General features: G+C 45.9%; 1 protein-coding gene across 4 annotated transcripts in view; it reads left to right on the top strand.

Annotated features, from left to right (window-relative positions):
• Positions 1 to 23202, top strand: part of LOC110534855 (protein Jade-1) — a 274043-nt gene that overhangs the window by 133095 nt on the left and 117746 nt on the right. For all 4 annotated transcript variants that reach the window (XM_036989747.1, XM_036989744.1, XM_036989745.1 and 1 more), the window contains 4 exons: positions 4435 to 4646; positions 5686 to 5853; positions 14901 to 15017; positions 17812 to 18441. In XM_036989747.1, coding sequence (XP_036845642.1) covers positions 4435 to 4646; positions 5686 to 5853; positions 14901 to 15017; positions 17812 to 18441 — 1127 coding nt within the window. The remainder of the gene's footprint in view (positions 1 to 4434; positions 4647 to 5685; positions 5854 to 14900; positions 15018 to 17811; positions 18442 to 23202) is intronic.

The following is a 23202-nucleotide window of genomic DNA, read 5'->3' on the forward strand; positions in this document are numbered from 1 at the left end:
ATGTACGTTCAGTGTGTTCCAGCTGAAATTAGTTGCTTCTCATAACCCCAATGGCTAGACTAAACAAACACTTGCATGATTGTTGCTGGGTTATGAGGTCACATTGCAACACTGATAGGCTGAGATAGAAAAGATGAAGAGAATGCCTTCTTTCAATCTCTCTCATGTTTTCTCCCTCTACCAACATCCCTCTCCATTTACTTCTAGCTCTCATTCTCTCAGACACAGTTATGCATGTACATGCAAATGTTACGACTGAAATGTTTGTTCCTCTATCATCTCCCTATTTACAAGATGCAAATGTCAGAGGCTCAGAAGTTAACAGATAACTAAACTCAGCTTCCTACTGGTTTGCTTTAAAAAAAAAAAAATCCGTCTTTAATCCCCGAAGACCGTATGTACAGTGCTGTGAAATAGTATTTGTCCCCTTTCTAATTTTCTGAACTTTTGCATATTTTTGATACTGGATGTTTTTTTCACACCTTTATTTAACCAGGTAGGAGAGTTGAGAACAAGTTCTCATTTACAACTGCGACCTGGCCAAGATAAAGCAAAGCAAAACAACAACACAATAGAAAAATCTGTATACAGTGTGTGCAAATGAAGTAAGGAGGTAAGGCAATAAATAGGCCAATAGTGGCGATGTAATTGAATTAACACTGGAGTGATATATGTGCAGATGAGGATGTGCAAGTTGAAATACTGGTGTGCAAAAGAGCAGAAAAACAACAACAAATATGGTGATGAGGTAGGTAGTTGGTTGGATGGGCTATTTATAGAGGGGCTGTGTTCAGCTGCAGCGATCGGTAAGCTGCTCTGACAGCTGACGCTTAAAGTTAGTGAGGGAACTATAAGTCTCCAACTTAAGTGATTTTTGCAATTAGTTCCAGTCATTGGCAGCAGAGAACTGGAATGAAAGGCGGCCAAAGTAAGTGTTGGTTTTGGGGATGACCAGTGAAATATACCTGCTGGAGCGTGTGCTATGGGTGGGTGGTGCGATGGTGACCAGTGAGCTGAGATAAGGTGAAGCTATACCTAGCAAAGACTTACAGATGACCTGGAGCCAGTGGGTTTGGCGATGAATATGTAGCGAGGACCAGCCAAAGAGAGCATACAAGTCGCAGTGGTGGGTAGTATATGGGGCTTTGGTGACAAAACGGATGGCACTGTGATAGACTGCATCCAATTTGCTGAGTAGAGTGTTGGAGGCTAATTTGTAAATGACATCGCCGAAGTCAAGGATTGGTAGGATGGTCAGTTTTACGAGGGGAAGTTTGGCAGCATGGTGAAGGAGGCTTTGTTGCGAAATAGGAAGCCAATTCTAGATTTAACTTTGGATTGGAGATGCTTAACGTGAGTCTGGAAGTAGAGTTTACAGTCTAGCCAGACACCTAGGTATTTATAGTTGTCCACATATTCTAGGTCAGAACCGTCCAGAGTAGTGATGCTAGTCAGGCGGGCGGGTGCGTTCAGCGATTTACTAGCATTTAAGAGCAGTTGGAGGCCGCGTTGATGCTCATTGGAGGTTTGTTAACACAGTGTCCAAAGAAGGGCCAGATGTATACAGAATGGTGTTGTCTGCATAGAGGTGGATCAAAGAATCACCCGTAGCAAGAGCGACATCATTGATATATACAGAGAAAATAGTTGTCCCGAGAATTGAACCCTGTGGCACCCTCATAGAGACTGCCAGAGGTCCGGACAACATGCCCTCCGATTTGACACACTGAACTCTATCAGAAAAGTAGTTGGTGAACTAGGCGTGGCAGTCATTAGAGAAACCAGGGCAGTTGAGTCTGCCGATAAGAATACGGTGATTGACAGAGTCAAACGCCTTGGCCAGGTCGATGAAGACGGCTGCACAGTACTGTCTTTTATCGATGCCGGTTATGATACCATTTAGGACCTTGAGCGTGACTGAGGTGCACCCGTGACCAGCTCGGAAACCAGATTACACAGTGGAGAAGGTACGGTGGGATTCGAAATGGTCGGTGATCTGTTTGTTCACTTGGCTTTCAAAGACTTTAGAAAGGCAGGGCAGTGTCTCCCCCTTTGAAGAGGGTGATGACCACGGCCGCTTTCCAATCTTTAGGAATCTCAGACGATACGAAAGAGAGGTTGAACAGGCTAGTAATAGGGGTTGCAACAATGGCGGCAGATAATTTTAGGAAGAGAGGGTCCAGATTGTCTAGCCTAGCTGATTGTAGGGATCCAGATTTTGCAGCTCTTTCAGAACATCAGCTGTCTGGATTTGGGTGAAGGAGAAGCAGAGGGGGCTTGGGTGAGTTGCTGCAGGGGATGCAGAGCTGTTGGCCGGGGTTGGGGTAGCCAGGTGGAAAGCATAGGCAGCCGTAGAGAAATGCTTATTGAAATTCTCAATTATCGTGTATTTATCAGTGGGAACAGTGTTTCCTAGTGCTCTTATTCTCCATGGACAGTGTCCCAAAACGTTTTTAATTAGTGCTGCAGGTTGCACATTTCTGCTTGAAAAAGCTAGCCTTTTCTTTCCTATCTGACTGTGTGTATTGGTTCCTGACTACTTCCCTGAATATTTGCATATTGCAGGGACTATTCGATGCTAGTGCAGTGCGCCACATGGTGTTTTTGTGCTGGTCAAAGGCAGTCAAGTCTGGAGTGAATTGAGGGTTATATCTGTTCTTAAAGAACAACCAGGCATCCTCTACTGACAGGATGAGGTCAATATCCTTCCAGGATACCCGGGCCAGGTCAATCAGAAAGGCCTGCTCGCTGAAGTGTTTTAGGGAGCGTTTGACAGTGATGAGGGGTGGTCGTTTGACCGCGGACCCAGAGCGGATGCAGGCAATGAGGCAGTGATAGCTGAGATCCTGGTTGAGGACAGCAGAGGTGTATTTAGAGGGCAAGTTGGTCAGGATGATATCTATGAGGGTGCCCATGTTTCCGGATTTGGGGTTGTACCTGGTAGGTTTTTTTTATCATTTGTTTGAGATTAAGGGCATCCAGCTTAGATTGTAGGATGGCCGGGGTGTTAAGTATATCCCAATTTTGGTCACCTAGCACCTAGCGAACTCTGGCAATCAATTCACATATGGTGTCCAGGGCACAGCTGGGAGCTGAGGGCGGTCTATAACCAGCGGCAACAATGAGGGACTTATTTCTGGAGAGATGGTTCTTTAAAAGTAGAAGTTCGAACTGTTTGGGCATAGACCTGGATAGTATGACAGAACTCTGCAGGCTATCTCTACAGTAGATTGCAATTCCTACCCCTTTAGCAGTTCTGTCTTGACGGAAAATGTTGTAATTGGGGATTTTTGGTGGCCTTCCTAAGCCAGGATTCAGAAATGGCTAGGATATCAGGCATCAGAATCAGGAGGATAAAATTATCGTCAGATTTGACAAATGGATCACGAGGGAGAGCTTTGTATGCATCTCTGTGTGTGGAGTAAAGGTGGTCCAGAGTTTCTTTCCGCTCTGGTTGCACATTTAACATGCTGAAAGAAATTTGATAAGACGGATTTAAGTTTCCCTGCATTAAAGTCCCCGGCTACTAGGAGCGCCTCCTCTGGGTGAGTGTTTTCCTGTTTGCTTATGGCGATATACAGCTCATTCAGGGCGGTCTTAGTGCCAGCATCAGTCTGTGGTGGTATGTAGACATCTATGAAAAATACAGATGAATACTCTCTAGGTAGATAGTGTGGTCTACAGCTTATCATGAGATACTCTACCTCATGCGAGCCGAACCTCGAGACTTTCTTAGATATCATCCACAACTACAGGAAGCATTTGGTTGCAGTCATTGTAGCTGGCACAACCAGTTATTGAGTGTAAGGAGGCAATTACTTTTTCACACAGGGGAATTGGGTATTGCATAACTTTGTTAAATAAATAAAATGAGTGTCTATTTTTTTGGTTGTTTGTAAAACTTAGGTTCCTTTTATCTAATATTAGATTTTGGTTGAAGATCGGATATCATTAAGTACAAAAAATATACTAAATATAATCCATGACAGGCCTTTTACCAGTACTTATAAGATTTTGGCTCATTTACACAGGCAGCCCAATTCGGATCTTTGGCCCAATTTATTGCCAAATCATTTGATCTGATTGGTCAAAAGATAAGTTAAGTGGCAAAAGATCAGATTGCAGCCTTGTTCTGACACATTGACAGTTGCTTTTGTTTGTGGCAATTGGACGTACAAGTTATATTTATTGCCAGGGTTTAATAGTACAAAATGTTCAGCAATCGAATGAGAAATGAAAGAGACACAGCGCAAGACACGTGTCAATCAGATATAGATTTCCATAGGTGATAAGGGTTACAGCTAGCCATGTGACTAGCTGTGACTCTTAACTAGACTCTCTGTCCTTCTTTCCCAAACATATAATAGACCGACCCATGTCCCAACCCAGTGTCTGACACTGACCCACCTCTCTCTCCTTCCCTCCCTCCCTCAGCGTTGCCGGAGCTGGACGAGCTGACCATGGAGCGTGTGCTGGTGGAGCTGGAGAGCCAGTGTGAGGAGAACATGCAGCAGGCCATCGAGACGGAGGAGGGCCTGGGCATCGAGTACGACGAGGATGTGGTGTGTGACGTGTGCCGGTCCCCAGAGGGAGAGGATGGCAACGAGATGGTCTTCTGTGACAAGTGCAACATCTGCGTACATCAGGTACAGGGAGGGGTGGCGGTGGAGGTGGGATGTTTTGCTGGGTGAAGAGGACGGGACAAGTAGATGTTCTAGGGGTGTTAACAGTGTCTTCTCGTTGGAAGAGGGTGTAAGTGAATAGAGGGGAAAGTCTGTTTTGGTCGTATTGAGGGTGTTTTGTTTGGGATCAGGGTGTGATTGGGGATGGTAGGATTTGTAGTTCTTTGGGGTCATGACAAGAAGGACTAAGGTGTTAATTGGGGATTGTTTATAGTTACGTGGAGAAACTGGACACTATACTCTTCTTCCTTTGACTCCTTACCTCCTTCAACTGTCAGATCTTACAGAAAATAGGCCATCATTGTAAATAAGAATTTGTTCTTAACTGACTTGTTAAATAAAAAATATCCCTGTTATTGGAATTAAAATATTATTCTGAGTTTTTGACAATTATAAACAGTAAGAAAAATACATCCAAGAAATCGACCCATCAACCTCGTTTTAGTTTTTCAGACTGCTGTTTTTTTTGTTGGGTGTAATGGCGTTAATTGGTTTCACAATTCTCTGGCAGTCATACTCTGTCAACCTCCTCTGTTCAACGCTGTTTTGAAATGTTTGAAAATAGTTCCTCGTCCCTTTTTCCTTCCCCTGCCCTCCTCTTCTCTTTCTCCCCCCTCCCCCTTTCTACTGTCTCCTCCCCCTTTCTCCTGTCTCCTCCCCCTTTCTCCTGTCTCCTCCCCCTTTCTCCTGTCTCCTCCCCTTTCGCATGTCTCCTTCTCCTTTCGCATGTCTCCTCCCCCTTTTTCCTGTCTCCTCCCCCTTTCTCCTGTCTCCATCCCCTTTCTCCTGTCTCCTCCCCCTTTCTCCTGTCTCCTCCCCCTTTCTCCTGTCTCCATCCCCTTTCTCCTGTCTCCTCCCCCTCTCTACTGTCTCGTCCCCCTCTCTCGTCTCCTCTCTCTCCTCCCTCTCCTCCGCCCTCTCCCTCTACTCCTCTGTCTCCTCCCCCCTCTCTTTCTCCTCCTCCTCTCTCCTTTTCCTCCCTCACCCCTCTGTCTCTCCCCAGGCGTGTTATGGGATCCTGAAGGTCCCACAGGGGAGCTGGCTGTGCCGAACCTGTGCCCTAGGGGTGCAACCCAAATGCCTGCTGTGCCCCAAGAGAGGCGGAGCCCTGAAGCCCACCCGCAGTGGAACCAAGTGGGTCCATGTCAGCTGTGCCTTATGGATCCCTGAGGTGAGCCCACTGGACACACACACATGCACACACAAATACAGTGCCTTGCGAAAGTATTCGGCCCCCTTGAACTTTGCGACCTTTTGCCACATTTCAGGCTTCAAACATAAAGATATAAAACTGTATTTTTTTGTGAAGAATCAACAACAAGTGGGACACAATCATGAAGTGGAACGACATTTATTGGATATTTCAAACTTTTTTAATAAATCAAAAACTGAAAAATTGGGCGTGCAAAATTATTCAGCCCCCTTAAGTTAATACTTTGTAGCGCCACCTTTTGCTGCGATTACAGCTGTAAGTCGCTTAGGGTATGTCTCTATCAGTTTTGCACATCGAGAGACTGACATTTTTTCCCATTCCTCCTTGCAAAACAGCTCGAGCTCAGTGAGGTTGGATGGAGAGCATTTGTGAACAGCAGTTTTCAGTTCTTTCCACAGATTCTCGATTGGATTCAGGTCTGGACTTTGACTTGGCCATTCTAACACCTGGATATGTTTATTTTTGAACCATTCCATTGTAGATTTTGTTTTATGTTTTGGATCATTGTCTTGTTGGAAGACAAATCTCCATCCCAGTCTCAGGTCTTTTGCAGACTCCATCAGGTTTTCTTCCAGAATGGTCCTGTATTTGGCTCCATCCATCTTCCCATCAATTTGAACCATCTTCCCTGTCCCTGCTGAAGAAAAGCAGGCCCAAACCATGATGCTGCCACCACCATGTTTGACAGTGGGGATGGTGTGTTCAGCTGTGTTGCTTTTACGCCAAACATAACGTTTTGCATTGTTGCCAAAAAGTTCAATTTTGGTTTCATCTGAACAGAGCACCTTCTTCCACATGTTTGGTGTGTCTCCCAGGTGGCTTGTGGCAAACTTTAAACGACACTTTTTATGGATATCTTTAAGAAATGGCTTTCTTCTTGCCACTCTTCCATAAAGGCCAGATTTGTGCAATATACGACTGATTGTTGTCCTATGGACAGAGTCTCCCACCTCAGCTGTAGATCTCTGCAGTTCATCCAGAGTGATCATGGGCCTCTTGGCTGCATCTCTGATCAGTCTTCTCCTTGTATGAGCTGAAAGTTTAGAGGGACGGCCAGGTCTTGGTAGATTTGCAGTGGTCTGATACTCCTTCCATTTCAATATTAGCGCTTGCACAGTGCTCCTTGGGATGTTTAAAGCTTGGGAAATCTTTTTGTATCCAAATCCGGCTTTAAACTTCTTCACAACAGTATCTCGGACCTGCCTGGTGTGTTCCTTGTTCTTCATGATGCTCTCTGCCCTTTTAACGGACCCCTGAGACTATCACAGTGCAGGTGCATTTATACGGAGACTTGATTACACACAGGTGGATTGTATTTATCATCATTAGTCATTTAGGTCAACATTGGATCATTCAGAGATCCTCACTGAACTTCTGGAGAGAGTTTGCTGCACTGAAAGTAAAGGGGGCTGAATAATTTTGCACGTCCAATTTTTCAGTTTTTGATTTGTTAAAAAAGTTTGAAATATCCAATAAATGTCGTTCCACTTCATGATTGTGTCCCACTTGTTGTTGATTCTTCACAAAAAAATACAGTTTTATATCTTTATGTTTGAAGCCTGAAATGTGGCAAAAGGTCGCAAAGTTCAAGGGGGCCGAATACTTTCGCAAGGCACTGTATGTAAACACACACATTATACACATGCACTCACACTCAAGCACGCACACATACTTTCTGAAGGCACTGCATGTATTAATTCCCCTTGACTTGTTCCACATTTTGTTGTGTTACAGCCTGAATTCAAAATGGATTAAATGTTGTTTTTTCACCCATCTACACACAATAACCCATAATTACAAAGGGAATTTTTCGCAAATGTATTGAAAATGTATTACAGAAATATCTCATTTACATGCAGTACCAGTCAAAAGTTTGGACACACCTACTCATTCGAGGGTTTTTCTTTATGTGCAAAGCTGTCATCAAGGCAAAGGGTGGCTACTTTGAAGAATCTCAAATATAAATATTTTGATTTGTTTAACACTTTTTTGGGTTTACAACATGATTCCATATGTGTTATTTCATAGTTATGATGTCTTCACTATTATTCTACAATGTAGAAAATAGTAAAAAATAAAGAAAAACCCTTGAATGAGTAGGTTTGTCCAAACTTCTGACACACCTGAGTCAATATATCTTAGAATCACCTTTGGCAGCGATTACAGCTGTGATTCTTTCTGCATAAGTCTCTAAGAGCTCTGCACAACATGTGCACATTGTTCTTGAAGAAAAAACCTCAAAGCAAGACTCGGAAGTGCAAAATAAAGTATTTAACATTTTTTATTTAACCTTTATTTAACTAGGCAGGTCAGTTAAGAACAAATTCTTATTTACAATGACGGCCGACCCCGGCCAAACCCTCCCCTAACCCGGACGACTCTGGGCCAATTGTGCGCCTCCCTGTGGGACTCCCGATCACGGCCGGTTGTGATACAGCCCGGGATTGAACCCGAGTCTGTAGTGACGCCTCTAGCACTGTGACGCAGTGCCTTAGAACGCTGCGCCAGTCAGGATCCCTTTTTTTGTACGTCTGACACAAACACTTTCCATTGATTTTGTTATTTCACCCCAACATAACAAATCATTAATATAAACAAACTGACGTAGTCTGTTCCACTTACTGAGTCTGGCTTTAAGCTCTGTCAAGCTGGTTGTTGATCATTGCTAGACAGCCGTTTTCAAGTCTTGCCATAGAAGTCGATTTTAATTTAATTACATACAGTCGGGAGGAACTATTGGATATAAGACCAACGTCAACTCACCAACATTACGACCAGGAATACGACTTTCCCGAAGCGGATCCTCTGTTTGGCCTAACACCCAATGGATCGGATCCCAGCTGGCGACCCAAAACAACGGCGCCGTAGAAGGGGCAGACGGAGCGGTCTTCTGGTCAGGCTCCGAAAACGGGCACATCGCGCACCGCTCCCGAGCATACTACACGCCAATGTCCAGTCTCTTGACAACAAGGTAGACAAAATCAGAGCAAGGGTAGCATTCCAGAGAGACATCAGAGACTGTAACGTCTTTGTTTCCCGGAAACATGGCTCACTCGAGACACACTATCTGAGTCGGTACAGCCACCTGGTTTCTTCACGCATCGCGCTGACAGAAACAAGCATCTCTCTGGTAAGAAGAAGGGCAGGGGTGTATGCCTTATGATTAATGAGTCGTGGTGTGATCATAACAACATACAGGAACTCAAGTCCTTTTGTTCACCTGACTTGGAATTCCTCACAATCAAATGCCGACCGCATGATCTACCAAGATAATTCTCTTCGATCATAATCACAGTCGGGTATATTCCCCCCCAAGCAGACACATCGACGGCCCAGAAATAATTTCATTCGACCCTATGTAAACTGGAAAACACATATCCTGAGGCTGCATTCATTGTAGCTGGGGATTTTAACAAGGCTAATCTGAAAACAAGCCACCCCAAATTCTATCAGCGAATCGATTGTGCTACCAGGGCTGGGAAAACCCTAGATCAATGTTATTCTAACATCCGCAACACATATAAGGCCCTCCCCCGCCCTCCTTTCGGAAAAGCTGACCACGACTCAATTTTGTTGCTCCCAGCCTATAGACAGAAACTAAAACAGGAAGCACCCGCGCTCAGGTCTGTTCAACGCTGGTCCTACCAATCGGATTCCACGCTTCAAGATTGTTTCGATCACGTGGACTGGGATATGTTCCGCATTGCGGCGAGCAACAACATTGACGAATACGCTGATTCAGTGAGCGAGTTTATTAGCAAGTTCATCGGGGATGTAGTACCCACACTGTCTATTAAAACATTCCCCAACCAGAAACCGTGGATTGATGGCAGCATTTGCGCAAAACTGAAAGCGCGAGCCACTGTTTTTAATCAGGGCAAGGTGACCGGAAACATGACCAAATACAAACAGTGTAGCGATTCCCTCCGCATGGCAATCAAACAAGCTAAGCGTCAGTATAGAGACAAAGTGGAGTCACAATTCAAGGGCTCAGACACAAGAGGTATGTGGCAGTGTCTACAGTCAATCACGGACTACAAAAGATAAACCAGCCCCGTCGCGGACCACGATGCCTTGCTCCCAGACAGACAAAACAACTTTTTTGCCCGTTTTGAGGACAATACAGTGCCACTGACACAGCCCGCCACCAAAACCTGCAGGCTCTCCTTCACTGTAGCCAACGTGCTAAGGTAACTCAGCTAAACGACTACCACCCCGTAGCACTCATTTCCGTCATCATGAAGTGCTTTGAGAGACTAGTCAAGGACCATATCACCTCCACCCTACCTGACACCCTAGACCCACTCCAATTTGCTTACCGCCCCAATAGGTCCACAGACGACACAAACGGCATCACACTGTACACTGCCCTAACCCATCTGGGCAAGAGGAATACCTATGTAAGAATGCTGTTCATCGATTACAGCTCAGCATTTAACACCAGAGTACCCTCCAAACTCGTCATTAAGCTCGAGACCCTGGGTCTCGATCCTGCCCTGTGCAACTGGGTCCTGGACTTCCTGACAGGCCGCCACCAGGTGGTGAGGGTAGGTAAAAACATCTCCAACCTGCTGATCCTCAACACTGGGTCCCCACAAGGGTGAGTTCTCAGCCCTCTCCTGTACTCCCTGTTCACCCACGACTGCGTGACCATGCACGCCTCCGACTCAATCATCAAGTTTTTGCAGACGACACTACAGTGGTAGGCTTGATTACCAACAACGACGAGACGGCCAACAGGGAGGAGGTGAGGGCCCTCGGAGTGTGGTGTCAGGAAAATAACCTCACACTCAATGTAAACAAAACAAAGGAGATGATCGTGGACTTCAGGAAACAGCAGAAGGAGCTGCCCCCTATCTACATTGACGGGACAGTAGTGGAGAGGGTGGAGAGTTTTAAGTTCCTCGGCGTACACATCACGGACAAACTCAAATGGTCCACCCATACAGACAGCGTGGTGAAGAAGGCGCAGCAGCGCCTCTTCAACCTCAGGATCATCAAGGACAACAACCACCCGAGCAATTTCCTTTTTAACCCTTCTATCATCCAGAAGGCGAGGTCTGTACAGGTGCATCAAAGCGGGGACCGAGAGACTGAAAAACATCTTCTATCTCAAGGCCATCAGACTGTTAAACAGCCATCACTAACATTGAGTGGCTGCTGCCAACATACTGACTCAACTCTAGCCACTTTAATAATGTAATCAATGTATCACTAGCCTCTTTATATAATATTTACATACCCTACATTTCTCATCTCATATGTATATACTGTACTCTATACCATCTACTGCATCTTGCCTATGCCGTTCGGGCATCACTCATTCATGTATTTTTATGTGCATATTCGTATTCATTTCTTTACACTTGTGTGTATAAGGTAGTTGTTGTGAAATTGTTAGGTTATATTACTTGTTAGATATTACTTCATGGTCAGAACTAGAAGCACAAGCATTTCACTACACTTGCAGTAACATCTGATGTGACAAATACATTTTATTTTATTTTAATTTTTTTCCCAAACTGTAACTCGGCCACTCAGGAACATTTCATGTCGTCTTGGTAAGCAACGCCAGTGTATGTTTGGCTTTATGTTTCAGGTTATTGTTCTGCTGAAGGTGAATTTGTCTCTGTGTCTGTTCGAAAGAAGACTGAACCAGGTTTTCCTCTAGGATTTTGCCTGTGCTTAGCTAAAATACTCCCCAGTCCTTGCCGATGACAAGCATACCCATAACATGATGCAGCCACTACCATGCTTGAAAATAAGAAGTGTGGTACTCAGTAATGTGTTGTTGGATTTGATCCAAACATAACGCTTTGTATTCAGGACAAAGTTAATTTCTTAGCAATTTTACTAGTTCCTAATTGCAAACAGGATGAATGTTTGGAATATTTTTTTTCTGTACAGGCTTCCTTCTTTTCACTTTGTCAATTAGGTTAGTAGTGTGGAGTAACTACAATGTTGTTGATACATCCTCAGTTTTCTCCTATCACAGCCATTAAACGCTGAACATTTTAAGTCACCATTTGCTTCATGGTTTCCTTCCTCTTCAAGAAGTGACTTATGAAGGAGGCCTGTATCTGTTGTAGAGACTGGGTGTATTGATACACCATCCAAAGTGTAATTAATATGGGTTTATTCATTTAAAATACATGTATATATATTTAACTAGACAAGTCAGATATACTGAACAAAAATATAAACACAACATGCGACAATTTCAAAGATTTTGATGAGTTACAGTTCATATAAGGAAATCAGTCATTTGAAATAAATCAATTAGGCCATAATCAATGGATTTCACATGACTTGGCAGGGACACAGCCATGGATGGGCCTGGGAGGGCATAGGCCTACCCACTTGTGAGCCAGGCCCAGCCAATCAGAATGAATTTTTCCCACAAAAGGGCTTTATTACAGACACTTGTGAGCTAAAGATGAAAACCTTTCCTACGACTATTATTATGTTATTTATTGATTGACTGCTTCTTGACTCAATGCCCACTTACCCCGGAAGCCAGCTGCACCAATGTGTCGGAGGAAACACTGTGCACCTGGCGACCATGTCGGCGTGCACTATGCCCGGCCTGCCACAGGAGTCGCTAGTGCACAATGGGACAAGAACATCCCTGCCAGCCAAACCCTCCCCTAACCCGGACGATTCTGGGTCAATTGTGTGCCGCCCCATGGGTCTCCGGGTCACGGCCGGTTGGGACAGAGCCTGGACTCAAACCCAGAAACTCTAGATCCAGCAATGATTCACATATATGCAGATACACACACTCCCACTTCCAAACAGACAAGCACACACACACGTTGAGCATCAACATTACGGGGACATTAAGACTAACATGCTCTTAGTTCTGCTTCTCAAACCGACGTTAAGAGCTTAGATCCCAGTTAATCAAGTGTCGTTCGGGGTCCTGAAACCTTTTAGTAATTATTGTATTTTGTCACCCTTGATAGAACTAGTTGTTATTGTTCTGTGTTTGTTTTATGGTTGTCACAATAGCTGTATGGCGATACTCAGAGGTATCGTAGCAAGGAAAGAAAACATGAAGTGGACTGAATTTCCTCAAGGGAAATATTCCTAATGTTGGAAACAGGCAACCTTATGTTGTCACCCAGAATCACATGTTTCTTTAACAAGCTATAGCACACAAATGATGTTATATACAGCAGGTTTTTTAATCACCAAAGAGTTTAGTCTCCTTTGTGTTTTCATTTTTTGCTTGGGAAAATCTGGTCTCTTAGTGTCTCAATACTGGTATCGTGAGAACCCTAGTTTGTTTTACTCCCACCGCCCACCTCTTTAAATCTAAATTACATATTGCTGCTGCGGTCTCTCTCTCTCTCTCTCAGCACTAAACACACAGGCAACAAGGTGTAAGTTAATAAGACATCTTCGCGGAGATGGGAATTTGACAGGTGTGAAGTGTGAGAGCGGCTCTCAGCGCTCACCTTTTGGTTCAGACAGTGGACTCCTTCTGGGAGTCATACAGGCTGAGGCTTTGACTGTGTCACTCAGAGGGTCTGGCTACAGCTGAGGCTGTATCTCACTTAGTCTTCAAAAGCACTAACCTCCCTCCCTGTGGCTCTGTGACTCTCTCAGCAGCCCTCCAAACCCCCTCATAAAAAAGGTAAACTTAAATGTCTGCCTTTTCATTTGATTTCATCTTCATTTCCAAGTGTCACTTTAAATGAAAGCTTTTCATCGCCTTTTGGAAATATAAACTAATTGGAGCCGGGATGAGCGGAAGGAGTGATTTGAAAAGCACCACAAACACACACGCACACTCAGAGAAAGTCTCACACACATACACACACACTCAGAGAAAGTCACACACACACTCAAAGACAAACAAACACACAGAAAGGCACACTCCGAAAGAGACACAGTTCTTTAAAGCTGAAAACGCTTGGATATTCTAATCAAGAGAGGACAAAAGTGAGGCAGGGAAAGGAATTAGGGTGCTGCCTGCGCGGAGGAGGGATCACAGTCCTCCACTCAGTGTGAAACGCCTGGTTCAATGGTTGCAGTCAGAATGGGGAGGATTCACACAGCATTTCATGGATTGTCAGGGTGAGGGGGGGATGGAGGATTTCAGGATTGTCAGGGAGAGGAGGGGATGGAGGATTTCAGGATTGTCAGGGAGAGGAGAGGAGGGGATGAAGGATGTCAGGATTGTAAGGGAGAGGAGGGGATTGAGGATTTCAGGATTGTCAGAAAGAGGACAGGATGTCAGGGAGAGAAGAGGTGGGGATGGAGGATGTCAGGATTATCAGGGAGAGGACAGGATGTCAAGATTGTCAGGGAGAGAAGAGGAGGGGATGGAGGATGTCAGGATTGTCAGGGAGAGGAGGGGATGGAGGATGTCAGGGAGAGGAGGGGATGGAGGATGTCAGGAATGTCAGGGAGAGGAGAGGATGTCAGGGAGAGGAGGGGATGGAGGATGTCAGGATTGTCAGGGAGAGGAGAGAATGTCAGGAATGTCTGGATGGTATTAGGGCTGGGCATGCTTCTACACCTGCATTGCTTGCTGTTTGGGATTTTAATCTGGGTTTCTGTACAGCACTTAGATGTCAGCTGATGTAAGAAGGGCTTTATAAATACATTTGATTTGATTTGACATGAGGGGTGAGGCTTACAGAAAGTATTTTCAGAGTGAGGAATATGAATGTGGGGGAATGAATATCGAAGCCTGTCCGGAAGGGAAAGGCACTTCAAGAGAGCACAGTACTGGGTCTAGAAATACTCAGCATGCAGAATGCCGTCTTTATCCTGTTGGTCATATAGACTATATAAAGAAAACATGAAATTCAATCGATTCAGGAGAATAACCGCTTACAATCTGTATTAAAGTCTGAACCACAGGGCCTGATAAGTATCTATACACACTCTATAAACACTCCTCTGGTAACCCTATACATGTACGTGATGTGACTGTCTGTATGAACGTCTCGTAAGACACATCTTTGTTGACATTGTGTGTGTGTTGTATCCAGGTGAGTATAGGCTGTCCAGAGAAGATGGAGCCCATTACTAAGGTGTCCCACATTCCCGCCAGCCGCTGGGCCCTGTCCTGCAGCCTGTGTCGAGAACACACGGGCACCTGCATACAGGTGAGATATACATACACACACACACACACTAGGGCTAGGAATAGCCAGGGACCTCACAATATGATATCACAATACTTAACACTCACACTCCAGTAACACTTTTTCATTTTAGTGTGCCAGTGCTCCTTCGGCTGTTAAAGATGCCCTGAAGGTGTGAAAATGAGTTCCTCATTAGCGGCACATATCGTCATATACTGTTCATATTAAAATACCAGTACGTTTGGCGTGAACACATAGGACTTAGAGAGATAGCAGGTGATGTTGCTCAGAAAGAATCAGCACGTCCCCTGATGTCAAGCTGTGCTCGTTTGACACCAAACAACTGAAACCGGTTGCACTAACTAACCACACGTGTTGAATCACTGTCTGACAAATTATGATTTCATGTTTTATTGGTGAATTATTTGATTCATGTACTAATAAGTTATGATGTAGCTCATCAATAATGTGTCCCTGATGGCTGCTTTAATTAGTGTACTATATAGTGCCTTTTGGGATCTACACTAAGGATCTGGTACTCCCATAACGTTGCCATTAAGGTGATGAGGTCTAGTGAGTTTGCAGTAAAGCATCGGAGCGTGTACAGTATCAGTATCCTCTATCCACCAGACAGACTGTCATATATTTGGACTGGAGAGAACTACTTCCATTTAATGTCTGGCGGCCAGACAATGCTAGTCAGTGTGGGGAGCTGCTATTGAGGGCATTACCAAGCTGCAGGCTGAAGAGTTGAGGAATAGTGATTTCCAGTTGTGGCTTCTCTCTCCTCGTCATGGCAGACAGAACCGGAGGGGCTCCAAACCCTCAGGAGAGACAGCTACTGAGATAAGTGGGATATTCTACTGTGATGGGGGGAGGGAGAGATGGCGAGAAAGAACGCTTTGGAATGGGAAGAGGACTGAGTCGGAGCGAAGTGGGCTCCTCTCTGCCTATGTAGAGAGCGAAGGAAAGAGACAGATGTCACAAATGGCATCCTAATCCCTGCATAGTGCACTACATTGTGAGTTTGGCCTCTGTAGTGCACTATAAAGAGTACCATTTGGGACGCAGTCCTTGAGCATGCTCGTCATTGTCATCCCAGGCCCTTAGAAAATGTAGGCCTCTCTGATGGAATGGAAAACACTACTAGCCTCCCTTCCCTCCCCCATCCCTCCTTTACCCCCATCCTTCCTCCCCCATCCCTCCTTCCCCATCCCTCCTTCACCCCCATCCTTCCTCCTCCCATCCCTCCTTCACCCCCATCCTTCCTCCCCCATCCCTCCTTCACCCCATCCTTCCTCCCCCATCCCTCCTTCCCCCATCCCTCCTTCACCCCATCCTTCCTCCTCCCATCCCTCCTTCACCCCCATCCTTCCTCCCCCATCCCTCCTTCACCCCATCCTTCCTCCCCCATCCCTCCTTCACCCCCATCCTTCCTCCCCATCCCTCCTTCACCCCCATTCTTCCTCCTCCCATCCCTCCTTCACCCCCATCCTTCCTCCCCCATCCCTCCTTCACCCCCATCCTTCCTCCCCATCCCTCTTTCACCCCCATCCTTCCTCCTCCCATCCCTCCTCCCCCATCCCTCCTTCACCCCCATCCTTCCTCCCCATCCCTCCTTCACACCCATCCCTCCTCCTCCCATCCCTCCTTCACCCCCATCCTTCCTCCCCATCCCTCCTTCACCCCCATCCTTCCTCCCCATCCCTCCTTCACACCCATCACTCCTCCCCCATCCCTCCTTCACCCCCATCCTTCCTCCTCCTATCCCTCCTTCACCCCCATCCTTCCTCCTCCCATCCCTCCTTCACCCCCATCCTTCCTCCCCGATCCCTCCTTCACCCCCATCCTTCTTCCCCCCATCCCTCCTTCCCCCCCATCCTTCCTCCCTAATCTCTCCTTCACCCCCATCCTTCCTCCCCATCCCTCCTTCACCCCCATCCTTCTTCCCCCCATCCCTCCTTCACCCCCATCCTTCCTCCCCATCCCTCCTTCACCCCCATCCTTCCTCACCCCCACCCTTCCTCCCTCCTCCTCCCCATCCTTCCTCCCCCCATCCCTCCTCCTCCCCATCCCTCCTCCTCCCCATCCCTCCTTTCCCCCATCCCTCCTTTCCCCCATCCCTCCTTCACCCCATCCTTCCTCCTCCCATCCCTCCTTCACCCCCATCCTTCCTCCTCCCACCCCTCCTTCACCCCCATCCTTCCTCCTCCCATCCCTCCTCCTCCCCATCCCTCCTTCCCCCATCCCTCCTTCACCCCATCCTTCCTCCTCCCATCCCTCCTTCACCCCCATCCTTCCTCCTCCCATCCCTCCTTCACCCCCATCCTTCCTCCCCCCATCCCTCCTCCCCCCATCACGTCATGGGACCAGTCTGAGGTTTGAAATGGATAGGCCTGAGGAAAGGCAAGAACAGAGGTTTGATTTAGACTGGTTGTTATGAGGGCGGTACAGACAGATCAGGGTTTGTGACAATATGAGAACCAATGTTTGTTTTGACCGTGTTGCCAACAGGACAAGAGCGCCTGTCTGTCTGGGATAGACCAGACAGAGGCAGACGGTTAGAAGAAGTTTTCCAGAACAGACATTTCTCTGAACACATTCTTTGTCACGCACACTGTGGTGGCAGAGGAAGGAGTTGTGACAGTGTTGCTTAGCAATCATTAACACGTTTCTGTTTGTGTGAGGCAAACATCATCAGAGAAAAACTATTGTTGTGACTGTGTACCTTGTCATCTTTATGTGTTTAACAATTCTTAAGCCGTGTTGATGTGACTCGTATGTAAATATGTAACTCTCCTCCCTCCTTCCCCAGTGCTCCATGCCCTCCTGTATTGTGGCCTTCCATGTGACCTGCTCGTTTGACCACGGCCTGGAGATGCGTACCATCCTGGCTGAGAACGACGAGGTGCGCTTCAAATCATACTGCCTGGAGCACAGCAGCACTACCGGCAACAGTAACCACGCTGCTGCTGTCGCCGGCAGTAACCACACCAACACCATGACTGGTAACAGTAACCACACCAACGGCGCCCACTGCGCTGGTGCCAGCAGTAAAACGGACTGGGCCGGACACGGCAACGAGCACAGAGCCAATGCCGGGCCGGAACACCACCAAGCGGCCAGCGAGCTGCCACCTGTGGAGCGTCCAGACCGGGACCAGATGGAGAGAGAGAAGGCCAGCCAGCGCAAACAGAAACTACAGGAGTTGGAGGACGAGTTCTACCGCCTGGTGGACCCCAAAGACGTGGCGGAGAGCCTGGGCCTGCCGGACGCCCACGTGGACTTCCTGTACCAGTTCTGGAAGCTGAGGAGGAAGTCCAACTTCAACCGTCCGCTGGTGACGCTGAAAAGAGACGAGGTAGATAACCTGGCTCAGCAGGAGCAGGACGTGCTGTACCGACGCCTCAAACTGTTCACACACCTACGCCAGGACCTAGAGAGGGTGAGTGGCTGGTTGGGCCGGGGAGTTTGTGTTAGTGTGTGGATTGATTGATTGATGTTGTAATGATGTGTGTGTGTTGCTCTGCCTGTCCATCCTGTATGGTTTACAAAATCCAGTCTGCCTGGGTCATCAATTGAGCAAACGATGAAAAGGCTTAATGGCTGAATGATGTTTCAGTACTATTCCATATACAGTTCGGTCCTAGCTCTCCTCCTCTGAGAATCCAGGGGTATCCTGCCCTATCCTGTTTCCTCAGGATGCCCCATGCAGCGTCCCCATAGAAAACAATCTGGGCTCCACCAGTTAAGGCTGTAATACAGTATGTTGTGTGAAGCAGAGAAGAGTGGAGGGAGGCAGGCAGCTAACCAGGTCCAAATGGCTGATTTAATTAACCGGTTGGAGATGGAGGCTGAGCAGGGCAGTCACACTCAGTAGTCCCCTGGGCCACACACACACACTGCACCCACACCCTCTGTGGTAGAGCTCTGCTATTTGACCTGAGCCTGACCGGCCCCAACACTACATCGGGTTAGGGCTGGGTAGGGGCTGTTTTTTTTCATCAATAACTAGGCTACTGGTAGGCCTCGGGTATCACTAAATTGATCACTAACATTTTGAAGCTGAGCCATTTGCTCGTGCTCTGTTGCACAGTACAGTCACATCTGACTAAGATCATAACGTGGTGTCAGAAGTGCTTCAACCTCGTCAAATATAAGACAGGAGAGATTATTTCACAGAAAATAATGTTGCTTGAGTTTTGTCTGTGATGAAAAGTAGCTTACTGCTCTCTCCTTTCTTCGTTGAGCAGAGCAGCCTGAGCCGTTGCTATGGCTACTCACTGACTCAGAGACACCATGAGCAGAGTGCATGCAGAGCGAGCTGCCTGCACGCATGGAGCGAGTGCCTTTACACACGGAGCTGCCTGCATGCTTGGAGCGAGTGACAGTTATTTCTGATTTTGGGTTTCAGGCAGGGCTTTAAATTTGGCAGAAGGAATCGGGCCTGGGTAGGGTAGGGCCTGAATGTCGGGCCTGAATGTCGGGCCTGGGTAGGGATAATAACCTCAAAGCGCAGATCGATGCATCTAGAGCTCCTCTTCCATTCGGGCCCTCCACTTAGCCACAGGGCCTTCAGGTTGAGTGATGCCTGTGTTTGTCACGCAGCCCTGCCGCTGTTAGAACGAAGGATGCATGTGTGGGCCCGGGCATTATCAGGTTATCACAGCTCAACATCTCAGCTCTCTATATGCTGTAATGCGTTGTTAACTGGCTATTTGAAATTCATTTCTATCCTCTTAACCTGAATCAGTGGAGTAGTGGAGGATTGTATTTCGGGGGTGCGTCCCAAATAGAACCCTATTCCCTTAATCATACACTACTTTATAATGGGCCCAATGAACCTTGTTAAAAAAGTAGTGCACTATCAAGGGAATTTGTGATGCATACCTGCTGCTGCTGAGTGACGCGCCAACCCCACCCCACCCGCGTCTTCTCTCTCTATAAAATCGGCATTTCTGAGTGTACACTAACAAACAGTAGTGGATTGAGCTCGGCCTAGTAAATGTAGTGATCACAAGCTTTCACAGAGATCTTCCCTCTGCACTACCTCTAGCACCACCACTACCCCTGTCTAGCTGGTTGGGTGGTTGTGGTTAATGTAGGTAGCTTCCTCTATATCCCCTTACGGCCATGTGCAGTAGGTTACCTGCTGGGTTGTAGAATCTCCGGGAAATGAACAGAAAATGGCAGCCAATGTTATGTGATCAGACTCAGGCCACCCTGACTACCCTGATTGTTTGAACAGTAGACCTCTAGTCTGACCTCTACCCACAACATGGGATACCTTATGAAAGGGAACGCTCATTCGTTAGCAACATCCATAGCAACAAGAGCAGTAGAAAAGAACATTGAAGTTAACAGTCAATTTTATAGATTGTGATGTCTGTCTCCAGTGATGTAGTTGTATTACCTTTCATTTGTACAGTATAGGCTTTCACCAAACGATAGGCCCTGATGGCTCTAGGCCTATGTGTGTGTGAGGGGGGGGGGGTAATTGTTCATGTGTGTACTGTACTAATCTGTAGTGTGTGTGTGTGTGGGGTAATTGTTCATGTGTGTACTGTACTAATCTGTAGGCTAAGTTTGAACGGTATACCGAAACTTCTGTACTTTATAGCGTGAAGATCAAAGTACCTTCTCCACTTACTCATTCATTGCCAGAGCTGCATTGTTAGCTACACACTCATGCTGCATTATTCTTGGGCAATATACCATTTCTACCATATACTGCGGTATTTCGAAATACCGACGGTATGATTTTCAATACCAATTTTGGTGGTGGGGTATACCCCCGCCTCACAGTGGTTGAGGGGGTGCGTGCTACACCACTGATTATAACTAACTCTGTTAAGTATACAGTGCATTCGGAAAGTATTCAGATCCCTTAACCTTTTCCACATTTTGTTATGTTACAGCCTTATTCTAAAATTGATTACACCAATCTACACACAATACCCCATAATGAAAAATATATTTATTTATTTTTTTGCAAAGGTATTTAAAAAAAACGGACATATCATATTTACAGTGCCTTGCGAAAGTATTCGGCCCCCTTGAACTTTGCGACCTTTTGCCACATTTCAGGCTTCAAACATAAAACTGTATTTTTGTGTGAAGAATCAACAACAAGTGGGACACAATCATGAAGTGGAACGACATTTATTGGATATTTCAAACTTTTTTAACAAACCAAAACTGAAAAATTGGGCGTGCAAAATTATTCAGCCCCTTTACTTTCAGTGCAGCAAACTCTCCAGAAGTTCAGTGAGGATCTCTGAATGATCCAATGTTGACCTAAATGACTAATGATGATAAATACAATCCACCTGTGTGTAATCAAGTCTCCGTATAAATGCACCTGCACTGTGATAGTCTCAGAGGTCCGTTAAAAGCGCAGAGAGCATCATGAAGAACAAGGAACACACCAGGCAGGTCCGAGATACTGTTGTGAAGAAGTTTAAAGCCGGATTTGGATACAAAAAGATTTCCCAAGCTTTAAACATCCCAGGAGCACTGTGCAAGCGATAATATTGAAATGGAAGGAGTATCAGACCACTGCAAATCTACCAAGACCTGGCCGTCCCTCTAAACTTTCAGCTCATACAAGGAGAAGACTGATCAGAGATGCAGCCAAGAGGCCCATGATCACTCTGGATGAACTGCAGAGATCTACAGCTGAGGTGGGAGACTCTGTCCATAGGACAACAATCAGTCGTATATTGCACAAATCTGGCCTTTATGGAAGAGTGGCAAGAAGAAAGCCATTTCTTAAAGATATCCATAAAAAGTGTTGTTTAAAGTTTGCCACAAGCCACCTGGGAGACACACCAAACATGTGGAAGAAGGTGCTCTGGTCAGATGAAACCAAAATTGAACTTTTTGGCAACAATGCAAAACGTTATGTTTGGCGTAAAAGCAACACAGCTGAACACACCATCCCCACTGTCAAACATGGTGGTGGCAGCATCATGGTTTGGGCCTGCTTTTCTTCAGCAGAGACAGGGAAGATGGTTAAAATTGATGGGAAGATGGATGGAGCCAAATACAGGACCATCTGGAAGAAAACCTGATGGAGTCTGCAAAAGACCTGAGACTGGGACGGAGATTTGTCTTCCAACAAGACAATGATCCAAAACATAAAGCAAAATCTACAATGGAATGGTTCAAAAATATCTCCTCGCCTTTTCTTCGCGGAAATTACAGGGATTTGGGACTGGTCTCCGGAGAGCAGTATATCCTTCACGTCAGACTCATTAAAGAAAAAATCTTTGTTCAGTTCGAGGTGAGTAAACAATGTTCTGATGTCCAGAAGCTCTTTTCGGTCATAAGAGACGGTAGCAGCAACTTTATGTACAGAAGAAGTTACAAACAATGCAAAACTGTTTTCAATAAATAGCACAGTTGGTTAGGAGCCCATAAAAACATCAGCCATCCCCTCTGATGCCATTACCTCGACACAATCCTGTCTCGGAGCTCTACGGACATTTCCTTCGACCTCATGGCTTGGTTTGTGCTCTGACATACACTGTCAACTAATTTATACAGACAGGTGTGTGCTTTTCCAAATCATGTCCAATCAATTGAGTTTACCACCTGTGGACTCCAATCAAGTTGTAGAAACATCTTAAGGCTGATCAATGGAAACAGGATGCACCTGAGCTCAATTTCGAGTCTCATAGCAAAGGGTCTGAATACATGTAAATAATACATTTGCAAACATTTCTAAAAGCCTGTTTTCGCGTTGTCATCATGGGATATTGTGTGTAGATTGATGAGGAAAAAAAGGTAATTTAATACATTTTAGAATAAGGCTGTAACGTAACAAAATGTGGAAAAAGTCAATGGGTTTGAATACTTTCCGAATGCATTGTAACTATAAGAACTCTAAGATGTGTCAAATAAAGGAATGATAAATGATGGCTATATGTTAAGATCAAGCTTCTTGTTTACAGCAGATACATTCCTTCCCTTCCTGGATCAAGGTCTCTGTTGTTTAAATTGTTTTGGGCGTTAAAAAAAAGTGTATTTAATTTTTTTTTTAAATAGTGCCCCTTGTGTGCACTTCTGGTAATACTGTGTTCCACAGTATGATACAGAAACACTATGACAATATAACAATCTGGATACAACCCAACCCTACGCTGCACAGAAGTTAACACACTTGAATAATGCAACACGGCATGTAGAAATGTTGAAGCTGTTC

The sequence above is a fragment of the Oncorhynchus mykiss genome, chromosome 10 (assembly GCF_013265735.2).
Source record: "Oncorhynchus mykiss isolate Arlee chromosome 10, USDA_OmykA_1.1, whole genome shotgun sequence".
Classification (NCBI taxonomy): Eukaryota; Metazoa; Chordata; class Actinopteri; order Salmoniformes; family Salmonidae; genus Oncorhynchus; species Oncorhynchus mykiss.